This window comes from Hemiscyllium ocellatum, chromosome 20 (genome assembly GCF_020745735.1).
Source record: "Hemiscyllium ocellatum isolate sHemOce1 chromosome 20, sHemOce1.pat.X.cur, whole genome shotgun sequence".
Taxonomy (NCBI): domain Eukaryota; kingdom Metazoa; phylum Chordata; class Chondrichthyes; order Orectolobiformes; family Hemiscylliidae; genus Hemiscyllium; species Hemiscyllium ocellatum.
In genome coordinates, this window is record NC_083420.1 from 59,795,706 (window position 1) to 59,809,441 (window position 13,736).

The 13,736-nt window shown below is 44.8% G+C and overlaps 1 protein-coding gene across 1 annotated transcript; it reads left to right on the forward strand.

Moving 5' to 3' along the window:
• Window positions 1-2,319: 2,319 nt before the first annotated feature.
• Window positions 2,320-4,322, forward strand: rasd1 (RAS, dexamethasone-induced 1). Its single transcript, XM_060840381.1, has 2 exons — window positions 2,320-2,716; window positions 3,262-4,322. The coding sequence occupies exons 1-2, from the start codon at window positions 2,449-2,451 to the stop codon at window positions 3,786-3,788; spliced, it is 795 nt and encodes a 264-aa protein (XP_060696364.1). The 5' UTR covers window positions 2,320-2,448; the 3' UTR covers window positions 3,789-4,322.
• Window positions 4,323-13,736: the final 9,414 nt, after the last annotated feature.

The window sequence follows — 13,736 nt, forward strand, 5'->3', positions numbered from 1 at the left end:
GCCCCAAAAGAGATCCCTGTCTTCACTTCAATTCCTGCACACCAACAAAAACCTATCTCAATTCTGTCTGCATCTTTGATTAAAAAAAAACAATCATATTCCGTGCAGACATTTTTTTTAAAAAATCCAGGTCAGTTCAATGAAGCGGATTATGTGTTGGCTTCTTTTAATGTGTTCATTAAGATTCACATGCGAAACGACACAATTATTTCAAAACCGGCCAAAAAAACTCCAGAATTATCAGGAACTGCCCCACCGGATGTGAAAAATCCAGCGTTAAAATGAATTATTTCATGTGACACTCGATGTTAGCAGGTGTGAGGGAGTTCGAGCAATATCAATAGGACTTCTTCAGTGCATATTCAGCGAGACTATTTTTTTTAAAAACAACTGACTCTCTGCGTGTTTTATTTACTTTAGCGGTGTTCATTCTCATCGTATTTGTAAATAATACATGAGACATTAAAAGGACAATACTTTTCCTTATCCTACTGCAATGTCAAGGTCCTTTAATGTATTGCTACGGTTTTAAAATTCAACCCCGGGGACAGGGGAGATGGACACTCACAATATTCATAACAGCACTTCGTTTAGGCGACAGAGTTGAGACACTTGTCTCAACCCCAACCTTCTCCAAAGTCAAATGGAATACCTCGTGTGTAATCTTCCCGGGTCACCTGCTTCTCAACGTGTTTACTTGCAGTCTTCAGGGGAAAAAAAATACCCATTCTTGTATAAACAGATTGCAGACTATAAACCAATCTTTTACAGTCTCTCACTCCAAGAGTCTGCTGTTCACAGTGACGGACCCAGTTTACAAAGTTAAAAATCACACAACACCAAGTACAATACACCCGTTGGACTATAACATCCTGTTTGTGTGATTTTTAACTTTGTCCACCCCAGTCTAACCCCGGCACCTCCACATCGATTTCCCCCTTACCGGAGCACACATTCAGCTGCATCTCCTTGAGTAATGACATGGGAGATTTGATCAAGGATCCAGTCGCTACCGTGTGAATTGGTGTGGGGTCCACCCGGAATGCAATGTTTACAGTCTGTATGTGTGTGTGAATGAGCTCCTTTTGCGGTTGACTTTTTGAGTTTGAGTCAACAAGAAGATCTGTGAAAATCCGCCGATATTGTCTTTGAGATATTGTCACTGTATCCTCAATCAGAATGAAATTACATAAAAGGACATTGTACAGATGCGCAACCGGACAATGTCAAAACGCTCCACAACAATTCACTGACAAATCTTTCGAGCTAATGGGGTCCCAAACACCACTCACTCGCTAACGTGGAGGGTTCGGGCGGGAATGGGAGATGGAGTTATGATGTCCTCCGTAACCCAACAACCCTGAGCAGAATCTCCGCTGCCAGGCTGTTTGTCAGAGTGAACACTTCAGGTGCAGTGGTGGCGGATCAGATCTTCCTCGCTATCACTCCCCTCCCCCAGTCAGAGGCCCCTGTAAAATAAAATGTGGGGAAAAGAAGGAGAATACAGTTTAAAACAGAATCTAAGGAATGTTCGGTGGGCGCTGGGTGAATGAGAAAGGCTTTCCGTGAGGGAACGATTCCCAAATTCAGTGCCACTGAGTGCAGTCCTCCCGCCTGTTCACGGACTGGGAGAGATATTGTCGTCCATTCCTGATGAAGGGCTTTTGCCCGAAAGGTCGATTCTCCTGCTCCTCGGATGCTGCCTGACCTGCTGTGCTTTTCCAGCACCATTCTGACCTTAACTCTGGTTTCCAGCATCCGCAGTCCTACGGACTGGGAACTCGCTGTCATCTTGTGCTAACTTCATACACAGCAGGTCCTTCAGCCCCAGCTCTAACCCCAACCCCGGACCATTTCTCCCAAGGTCCATTCAGTTTACCCCTCACTGTTTAATGATCACTTCGCCAGTCACGGGAAAGGTTTCTCAGCTCCTCTATCCTGGGCAGGATTCGGATCTCAGGGTTGGGGGTTGAGGGGCGGTGAGGGGAAGGTGAATCTTCAACCTTGTGCACACACTGGCACTGTTCACCCCCCACCCACCCCATTCCGTGTGAGTGAGGGACAGGAGGTCAGTAGTTGTCAGAACATTGTGAGGTTTGACTGAATTGAGGAACAGAGTGTCTGTCCGGGCTGAGGGCAGTTGCAAACACGCTGCAGTGTCTGGGGCTGCCTTTGCAGAGACTGGGGCCAGGGCTTGCTGACGTGCTGTATCTCTCTCTCAGACACACACTGTCCCTCTGTTTACCAGCTCCACGCGGTTGCGTCCTGCAATGACGCCAGTGGCAGGCGCTATAAAAAGCGGCGGAGCTCTGTACTGTCTCGTTGTGTTGCTGAGCTCCTGCTCCTGCCTGGCCTCCCTGTGTCTCTAACACCTCCTGACAGTCTCTGTGTGTCTGTACCATCCGCACTGCCCTCCAGCTCAGCTTCGCTGTCCCTGTCCCTCTGGTTATGATGAAGATGTCGCCCTGCGACCCAGAGGTTAACATTCCCGCCAAGAACTGCTACCGGATGGTCATCCTGGGCTCCTCCAAGGTGGGCAAAAGCGCCATCGTGTCGCGTTTCCTCAACAGCAAGTTCGAGGACCAGTACACGCCGACCATCGAGGACTTCCACCGCAAGTTTTACAGCATCCGCGGCGATGTGTACCAGCTAGACATCCTGGACACGTCGGGAAACCACCCGTTCCCGGCCATGAGGCGCCTCTCCATCCTGACAGGTAAAACCACCTTCCACCGGACCGAGCAAGTGTACTCGCCCCCCACACTCTCCCTCCACCTCCAATCCCCGCACAGCCAAAAACTGATTTAAATTATTTTTTTTTAAAAACCCGAAAGAACGACTGGAAATCAGAATTACAAACATAAGTTGCTGGCGAGACTCAACATTCATGCAGAGAAAGCAAAGTTAATGTTTCAGGTCCAGTGACTCTTTAAAGTCACCCTCTTGTGTTTTGAGTTTAAACTTGAGCCTTCCATCCCAGCCGGTCAACTTCCAACCTGAGGCGCAACATTTAGCGTTAGTTCTGTGTTGTTGCTCTGTTGAGGGGCAGGAGCTGGTAGTTTTTAGTCTTTAAACTCCTCCGTGAGGAGAGAGAGATCCGGTCTGTTTAAGCTGGGATTTTGAGTTGGAAAGGGGAGCGTTTTGGAGGGAGAGTGTCAGTCAGCGGGGAAAGGGGAAATGTTGTGAAACATTTGCAGTGTTGTTGTGTCTCCTGCCTGTCGGCGTGCACTCAGCGGTGTTCTTGTCTTGTGTCTGCTACAGGTGATGTCTTTATCCTGGTCTTCAGTCTGGATAACCAGGACTCCTTTGAGGAAGTTCAGCGGCTTAAGCAGCAGATCATGGAGACCAAGTCGTGCCTGAAGAATAAGACCAAGGATAATATTGACGTCCCGATCGTCATTTGCGGTAACAAAAGTGACCGGGATTTCTACCGGGAGGTGCCCAGGGACAAGATCCAGCGGCTGCTGGATGGTGACTCCAAATGCGCCTATTTTGAGATCTCGGCAAAGAGGAACAGTAATGTGGACGAGATGTTCCAGACCCTGTTCACCATGGCCAAGCTGCCGAGTGAGATGAGCCCGGACTTGCACAGGAAAGTCTCGGTGCAGTACTGTGACATCCTGCACCGGAAAACCTTCCGCAGCCGCAAGCTCAAGGACGACGATGCGTACGGGATCGTCGCGCCGTTCGCCCGGAGACCGAGTGTGCACAGCGACCTGATGTACATCAAAGAGAAGGCGTTCGGCGGCACCCACGCCCGGGACAAGGACCGCTGTGTCATCAGCTAAAGCGGCCTGCCCCCTTCAAGCTGAGTAGGCTAAAAGGTCTGGGGACGGGGTGTGTGTGCGTGTGTGTGCTGGCGGCAAGTGGACAGCAAAGGTCACTCACTCCTGCCTCCTCCTCCTCCTCCTGGGGCGCGAACAAGCCCCAGTGACGGCGTTTGCTAAAGACTGGCGAGCCCTCTAGCGAGGACAGTGTCGGTACACACCCCGCTGATGAGGCGATCTCTCGTGGAAGTGGACGCCAGCTCTCACACAGGGACAGATACAGGCGCAAGGACTGACAGAAACACACACAAAATTGAGAGGCTGCTGCGACAGGTCTCCTGAGGAATGTTCCTTTTTTTGTCGTTTTGACTGTGAAATATTTGTACTTGATTTTTTTTTCAAAAGTCAGCGTATTGTAACCTTGATGTGTGCAGCATGTAGTGCAATGGACGTCAGAAGTTGTTTACAATTGCCATTTTTTGTACACTGGCAATCAAAAGTTGTACTTGAACAATGAACAAAGTCTTAGTTTTCTAATAAATGTTTTGAAATAAAGCTCGTGTTGCGACCCCTGCTGCTTTCAAATAACGTTTCATATTTCTCCACTACATCAGTTCATGAATATCTTACCAATGGTCAAACAAGGATAATAAAGTTCTTTTAAGATAAGGACATTTTTTTTAATAAAGTAGCTACAGAAAGAATGTTACTTCAAGATAATAAACTAAAGGTCAGCACTAATCACTGAAAAATGCAATAGATTCAGGGGAAAAGATCTTTAATTGGATAGCAGTGCAAACGTGGAACATACTGTCACAGGGAGCGGTTGAAGTGAACAGTGTATTTGATATTAAGGGGAAACTAGCCAGGCCAATGGGTGAAAGGAACTACAGAGTTAGAATAGTGGATGGAAAGTGGTTCCGGCAGAACATAAACACCGGTGTGGATTGGTGGAACAGAAAGGTCCAGTATACAACTTGTATCACAAAAGAAAATACTGGAGAAAGTGACAAAGCGGATGAAGCCATATGCCTAAACAATGATCAGCAACGAATTCATGCCAATATGTACTGAATCCCTTAATTAACATGACTGATTTCAATAACTGGTCATTGTTCTTTGCAGTGTGCAATTTAGTTGCATGTTTGCCTTGACAGAAAAAACGATACTTCAAATAATTTTGTTGTAAACTACCTTGAGACACACTGAGGTCTTGAATGTTGCAAAGTAAATACAAATCGAGAGTGTGGAAAAGCACAGCAGGTCAGGCATCATGGGGGAGCAGGAGAATCGATGTTTCCAGCATAAGCCCTTCATCAGGAATGAGGCTGTGAGCCAAGGTGTCTGAGAGATAAATGGGAAGGGGAGTGGGGCTGGGGAGAAGGTAACTGAGAATGTGATAGGTGGGTGGAGGTGGGGGTAATGGTGATAGGTCGGAGAGGAGGGTGGAGCGATATAGATGGGAAGGAAGATGGACAGGTAGTAGAGCTCATGAGGGCAGTGCCGAGTTGGAAGGTTGGAACTGGAAAAAGGTGGGGGAGAGGAAATAAGGAGTAAAACATGAGGTCTGCAGATGCTGGAGATCACAGCTGCAAATGTGTTGCTGGTCAAAGCAGAGAGGAAATAAGGAAACTGGTGAAACTGATGCTGTGGGGTTGGAGGGTCCTGAGGTGGAAGATGAGATGTTCTTCCCCCAGGTATTGGTGCTAAGGGAGTGGCAATGGAGGAGGCAGAGTGGGAAGGGAGTTGAAATGTTGGGCCATGGGGCAGTGGGGTTGGCTGGTGTGGGTGTCCTGGAGATATTCTCTGAAGCACTCTGCGGGTAGGCATCCTGTCTCCCCAGTGTAAAGGAGACTGCATTGGAAGCAACGGATACAGTAAATAACACGTGGAAGTGCAGGTAAAACTCCGATGGATGTGGAAGGCTCCTTTGCACCTTGTACAGAGGTGAGGGGGGAGGTGTGGGAGCAGGGGTGTTCTGTCTTTGTTGTGGTTGGAGGGGTGTGATTCGAGGGCAGAGGTGCAGGAAGTGGATAAGATGTGCTGGAGGGCATCATCAACCATGTGGGAGGGGAAATTGCAGTCTTTTAAAGGAGGAGGCCACCTGGTCTGATCTGTCGTGGAACTGGTCCTCCTGGGAGCAGATGTGGCAGAGGCGGAGGAATTAGATATAAGGGAGGCTGGATGGGAGGAAGTGTAATTCAGGTAAGCTGTGGGAGTCAATGGGTTTTGAGAAAATGTCAGTGTTGAGTCGGTCACCGTTGATGGAGATGGAGAGGTCCAGGATGGGGAGGGAAGTGTCAGAGGTGGTCCAGGTGAATTTAAAGTCAGGATAGAATGGGTTAGTGAAATTGATGAACTGCTTGACCTCCTCATGGGAACACGAGGTGGCACCGATGCAGTCATCAATGTAGTGGAGGAAAAGGTGGGGAGTGGTGTAACTGCGGAATATGGACTGTTCCACATAACTGACAAAAAGACAGGCATGTGGGTGCCCATGGCTACCCCTTTCATCTGGAGGAAGTGGGAGGGTTCCAAGGAGAAATTGTTGATGGTGAGAACCAGTTCAGCCAAATGGATGAGAGTGTTAGTGGAAGGGTACTGGTAGAGACATCGGAAGAAATGGAAGGCTTGGAGGCCCTGGTCATGGCGGATGGAGGCGTATAGGGACTGAATGTCCATGGTGACAATGAGGTGTTAGGGGCTGGGGAAGCAAAAGTCTTGGAGGAGGTGGAGGGCGTGGGTGGTGTCCTAAACCTTTGTGGTGAGTTCCCAGACTGGGGGGATCGGACAGTATCGAAGTATGTGGAGATGAGTTCGGTAAATACAAATAATTTTCAGTAGCTGTCCGGTTATCTACAACACTTAAATTCATTCACAGCAAATATGAGGAACAGGACTCTCACCTCCCAACTCAGCACTTTCCAGTCCCTTTGGATTCAGCATTGAATTGACCAGTTACATGCAATGAACTCATTCCATTTTGCCACGTGCAGTCTTGAACCTTATTTTTCACATTTTTGCTTTTAGACAGAGCTGTTAGTTATTCTATCATATACATTCGGGATGAAATGCTTCTTTAAACTTATAATCATTGCTATTTCCATTGCTTTCTGTTCCATGCTGTCTGTCTTCTGTCCTATCCCAGATCTTTCTTTTGTTCTTCCTTTCCCCTCTCTCCTTTCGATAGTGGTAAGACACATCACATTTCCAATATACACATAGAAGGTGCAGGAGAGATACCGCAGGACTGGGGGCAGACCTGTCGAGAGAGAATTAAGTTAAGTCTTACATGAATTTTTCAGAATTACATTGACGTTCTGGCTTCCAATCCAGGTCGGAGTCATTACCTGACACATGGGAAGATGATTCTGTCTGTTCTGGGGGTCAGACATCTCAGCTCCAGGACATGGATGCAGGAGTTCCTCAGGGTCGTGTCATCACCCCAACCATCTTCAGCTGCTTCATCAATGACCTTCCCTCCATCATAAGGAGAGAAGTGGGGATGTTCATCGATGATTGCAAAATATTCAGCACCATTCACATCTCTTCAGATTACTGAAGTATGTTGAGATACAACAAAATCTGGACAATAACCAGGCTTGGTCTGACAAGTGGCAAGTAACATTCACAGTATACAAATACCAGACTCTCCAATAAGAAACAATCTAGCCACTGCCCTTTGATTTTCAATGGTGTTACCATCACTAATGCCCACTATCAGGATCCTGGGAGTTACCCATTGACCAGAAACTCAACTGGACTCACCATATAAACACAATGGCTACAAGACCAAGTCAGAGGTTAGGAATACTGCAGTGAGAAACTCACCTCCTGCCTCCCCAACGTCTGGCCACTATCTACAAGGCACAAGTGAGAAGTGTGGTGGAATTCTAATCACTTGCCTGAATGGTACAGCTCCAACAATCCTCAAGAAGCTTGACACCATCCAGGACAAAACAGACCCCTTGATTGACATCACATCCACAAACATCATCTCTAGCAGCAGTGTGTATCATCTAAAAGATGAATTGCAGACATTCACCAAAACTCGTTAGCACTTTCTAAACCCAGGTCCTCTTCGCTTTTGAGGGTCAAAGACAGCAGATACATGGGAACACCTCCACCTTCAAGTAGACCTCCCTACCCCCAAGACATTACCCATGGTAATGTATCACCATTCTTTCAATGTCTCTGGTAAGGGAGACACTCCTCAGTAATGTACAGTTTGTGTCACGTCACAAGTGCAAAAAGTCTTTGTACTAATGCCCTAACCAGGGTGGGGTTGGAGTAGGCAGCACAGGACACATTGTGTCCTAAACCAACTTGGCAGGGAGCACTGTCACCATGGGGTAGTTCAGTGCCTGCCTTTGAACTGACAGGGTTTGTCACAAGGAACTAGTTAGGGACTTCCTGTGTTCCCATTCCTCAGTGGCTATCTCCTGGAGAATTTCACTAAGGAAGATTGATCCATACAGAAGTATTGAGATGGAATGCAGGCAGTAGGTGTGGTGAACAATTCATCAGGGAATAGGTAAATGAGGTGCAACAAGAATTGTTTTGACCAGTCAAACTACAACCGGATTCATTCCTCCCATGGACCAACCAGGTCATACCCACTACCTCACCATTCTGGAACTCTCCCCAACCCAACTAGCACTCTCTCCTCCCCCTCCCAATCTTTATCTGATGCTCCCCTTACCCCCACATCTAGTACTGAAGAAAGGTTATACCCAACCTCTTCATCCCCTGATGTTGCCTGGCTTGTGTTTCTCCAGCCTCCTGTTTTTCTACTGTGGGGTTTTGTCAGTCAGCAGGGGTGTGGGGTGTAGTGTTCCCAAGGACAGGAAGCCTTACTATCCTGTGGAATAGTGTCCTGTCAAATATCTGTATATATTGGAAACGCGTTCAGCTGTCTGCTGATGATAACTATCCCGACATGCACCTCTTTCTTTGGTCACCCTTAAACTGACAGATTACCTGAATAAACAGCCGAGCCAAAATGCACTGCGACCAAAGACTGACCTTATTGCCCTTTATTAACATTAATTCCCTTGCAAAGACTTTTTCCTTCCCAATAATTGGGCCAGACAATGCGGAAAAGCGTGAATGTTCAATAAACCATTCAGCGCTACACCTTACCAGGACCACGTACTAACTCATGCAACTGTCTATCTCCCTCTTCTCGCAACCTCAGTGAAGTTACAATCCTTCTGAATGTTCCTGTCACTTCCAAACTAGATTATTTCTAATGTCTTCTTTCCGAACCTCACACTCCGTATTAAATAAGATGTAGCTTATTCAGTATTAGCTCTTGTCCCAAAATACGTACAGGTCACTTCCTGTCAATTAAATTAAGCTTTAAATCTAAGTCCTCAAACCCCTTTGCAGATCCACACTCCCCTAACTTTCACTGTCCTACTATCTTTGCCCTTCCCGATCTAGTCTTTTGGGCAGACTCTCAATCGTTGATCATTAATGTTCTCGCTAACTGCCGATCTCTAGAACCGTTTCCCTAACCTTCCTCACTTCCCTCCCCTCCCTTTTTAAAACCATTTCGTTGATCAGACTTTTCAGTCAGCCTTCCTCCTCGATGTTCCCCTTCTCTCTCCTACCCTGTAAGGCACCTGGGGCGTTTTCTATACCACATGCAGTCCATTCTAGTTTGTTGTGAAGGGTGTGCGTGTCTTTAAATCATTTATTTTTGTTTCCATTTTAGAGCTGCTAAAGTATTTCTCCTTGGGCTATAAACCAGCAGAGTTTGTAAAGTGAATCAAAAAGGCATTAAGCGCCAATAACAATCAGATGTTGCAGTTGTATCTAAATGAGGAGAAAACATTCACCAGATGTGTTATCGCGAATTTCAATCTCATTGAATAATCTCTGAATAAACTAGTATTCCAGTTCAGAAAAATGCTTTACTCGTCATTTCAACCCTCCTGCCAAAGTATAACAGACTACACAGTTATATCAAAGGCGTTTTAAAGTGTATTTGCGAAAGTAGCACCCTTGAGAAGTCTGCCCGTAAAATAACGCTGAGGTTCTCATCAAAGACTGTTGTACGCTTCTTAGAAATGCTGTAACAAGTTACTGTTAAAACTTCACGCCCATACAGTTAAACATCAGTCTGTTTGATGTAATTTGGTCTGGAATCGATATCTTAGAGCCACGTTGTGAAAACCAAATCAAAAACCAATAACCTCCACCAGAAACAGTTGAGCTCATTTATTTAATAAGTACACATGGACCCAAGGAAGGAGCCTGAGCTGCAGAATCGTAGTGCCCTTGTCAAGAACGTTATGAACTTGGGATGGTCAAGTGCTTTGCTTACAGATATGCCATCTCAAACGAACAGCCCACTCTGACAAAACATCTGTGAAAACTCTCATTTGTGCCACTTGTTATTCTGAACAAACCCTGCAATAACCGATGAGTCACGTCTGATAAATTGATTTATTTCAAGCAATTTAGGCACCATTTTCTCACAATTTCACCTTGTCATTCCTTGTCTTTGTACTGAAACAGACTACAATGTAATGCACCAAATATTTTTTTCAGGAAAACACTATTTTATCTCTAAAATACACATTTGACATTAATTTATAGAGGGCATTTGCCAAGGTTTCTGTGCAATCAGTATAATGCAATAATTAATTATGTTAAGGTGTGGCTGTCAGATCACATTAAGAAAATTATGCCCAGTTTTGGTGGGAATATATGAAAACACAAAAATAAAATTGAAATGAAAGGGGATAATTGTCAGATAATGGTCAGAGACAAATTTAAGCCCATTGCATAGAATAAGAGGATGTTTCCACTTATGGAAAAATCTATAAGCAGAAGGATCATTATGTAAAATTCAGGTATCACTCAGTTCAAACAAAAATGAGGCAAGACAAGTCCTCAGAAAGTCTTCGATGGAGGGAGTAGAAGCCTTGAATATTTTCAAGGTGAATAGATTCTTGCTAAGCAAATGGATGAAAGGTTATCAGGGATAGGCAGGAGTGCCACTTTGAGGTTACAATCAGATCATCCATGGAGTCAGATATTACGAGGGGGCATAGCTTTAAATTAAGGGGTGGTAGCTATAGGACTGATGTTAGGGGTAGATTCTTTACTCAGCGAGTCGTGGGTTCATGGAATGCCCTGCCAGTAACAGTGGTGGATTCTCCCTCTTTATGGGCATTTAAACAGGCATTGGATAGGCATATGGAGGATAGTGGGCTAGTGTAGGTTAGGTGGGCTTGGATTGGCACAACATCGAGGGCCAAAGGGCCTGTACTGCACTGTATTTTTCTATGTTCTATGATCTTATCGAATGAAGGGACAGGCTCAAGTGGCTGAACAGCCTATTCCTGCTCCCAACTCACATGAAAATAGATGATGGAGGACCAGCCTCTTTTATGCTTTCTAAAGATGTATGGATTCCATTAAGTTGTACTGTATCAGTTAAATCTCCAGAGTCCCACTCACATTACAGAGAGACAGAAGAGTAATGGTGGCTTGAAACGTTGACTGTTCTGCTCTCAGATGCTGCCTGACTGACTGTGCTTTTCCAGCACTACACTCTTCAACTCTGAGGGTCATTATGTCTCAGGCAAGGAGCAAGGTTAGGATGGTTGGATTTTGTGGCATTTCAGGAACTGAACCCACGCTGTTGGTATCATGCAACATCCAGCCAACCCGAATTAACCGACCAGCTACTAAGTTACATTTATAGGAGAAACTGATGCCTAAAATCACTCATTTTAAGAGATGTGTTGAATAGGTTGGTTATGATGTCAAAGAGGTCTGAAATTCTAGTCTGACCAAATAACTAGTGATCATGCTGTGTGCTGAAATTTCCAAGTTCCTTCAGAGGTGGTTATGGAGGATGAGCCAAGTTCTGTCGCCTATATCTTATGGTATGTTTAGTTTAGTAAGAGTGAATGAAAGGGTATGTTTAGCCATTACTACTGATATATTTTCCATATACCACCAGACTACTAATCATTTGTCTTTTTTCATTGCACTACTCTGACCTTACGATGTACTGAGGGAACAGACAATGGCCATCTCCTGTACTCTCCTGAATTTGTCATGTGTTAAGCTGCCTGTCTCTGTGCAGTAGAGTATAGTTGTGTTAGTATAAAGTATTTTTACTCTGATCACGAGTCTACTTTTGTTATAAGGTTCCTCCAAACACTTGACCAAAGTAACTGGAAACATGATAGCAACTTGTCAGTTTTGAGGTTCAGCTCATATAGGAGTTGGATATTGATAATGGTCAATGTTCTTTCAGTAAAGACTTTCACACATCACCAGGATTGGTCCTTAATTTTGTTTTGTTGAACCTTTCCTTTCTCACCTCTTCATCAATTTCTAAAAAAATAATTCTCAGGATGGTGGGCATCTCTGACAGGCTGACTTTTTATTATTCCTAGTTGATGTTAGTCCTTTAGGCCAAGATGCTGACAGATGTTTAATACCACTGAGGTAAAGTTTGAGGCTACATCAGCAGACAGGTTAAATAAGCCATGTTGGAACAATATGGGCCAGACCAGGTAAGTAGAACAGGATTTCTTCCCAGGGGCCATCAGTAAACCAGTTGAGTTGGCAGAATACAAATATATTTTATTTGTTCCTCTATGGTAACATGTTCAAGTTTTCCTCTTCCTGATGATATACACACAGCATTCAGATCCACTCCCCACTAATTTCCCATTCTTCAATGAGGGAAGTGATTAGTTCACTTGGCCATGTACAAGAAAAATACTCTTACAGAGGAAGATGGGTCATGATCTGCAACAGTTACTTCATTTCTCCCCCTGTGAGCTGTGTGCATTTTCATTTCTAAACCATTAGATCTCGATGGTTTTGGAGGCCCTGAGAATGCATCCAATCAAAGGCTGACTTTCTTCTCAAGGGTAATAGTGGACACTCCATTTGAGCATTTTAGGTTGTATCTATCATGATGACAAATTAGAGCCCTGAATGACTTATAAGTGTATTGAAGTTCTGGACAAGACTTGCTTTTTTGAAAAACAAAGATTGCAAGCCAAGTCTGGCTCATAATGTAAATTCTAAGCATGGATTTTACTGACTGCCAAAAGATTCTTGTGTAAACCCCTTGAATGGTGTACCTTGTAGGGTGCCAAGGACTCTTCAAAGAGAAATTTAGGGGAAAAAAAACATAGCAAGACTAGGCCACTTGGCTCCTTGAGCCTGCTCTGTGAGATAGAGCTCAAGGTAGAGATAAACTTCAAAATGTAGAGGGTTAAGGCAATCTACTTATCTCCTCTAAACAGGAAAACCTCTCTTCTGGCTGATATTTCAGATTGTGGATGAGTCAAAGGACACATTTGTTTTATACCTTTCTAGCAATATGCAAATAGGGATTAAAACCAACTTCAATCCCTAATCGATGTGTTTTAGGAGACTAATGTGCTATGAATGTCATAAATTGAGGACAGTCATTAAACATCCTTGCATGGCAGTTCAAGATAAAATACATTATTTACTTTGCATACTGAAAGCCAGTCACTACTGAGAGGAAACAGGACAGAAGAACCTGCAAAGTCAAGAATGGTGAGATCTGCTATTCAACCACCAATGTCAACACTTCCAGTATCTCTCAATGTAATAGCTGCAACATGCCACTATCTACACTTCATCAACAACCCAGAGACTGATCATGTGTCTTTTCACTTCCATCATTTTCTCATTGCTAATTTGTGTTACAGGTGCTACATTTTTACTCAGTCATAGAGATGTACAGCACGAAAACAGACCCTTTGATCCAACTCATCGGTGCCGATCAGGTATCCTAATTTAATCTATTCCCATTTGCCAGCACTCGGCCCATACCTGTCTAAACCTTCCTGTTCATATACCCATCCAGATGGCTTTTAATTGCTGCAATTGTACTAGCCTCCACTACTTCCTCTGGCAGCTCATTCCATACATGCACCCCCTTAAGTCCCTTGCAAA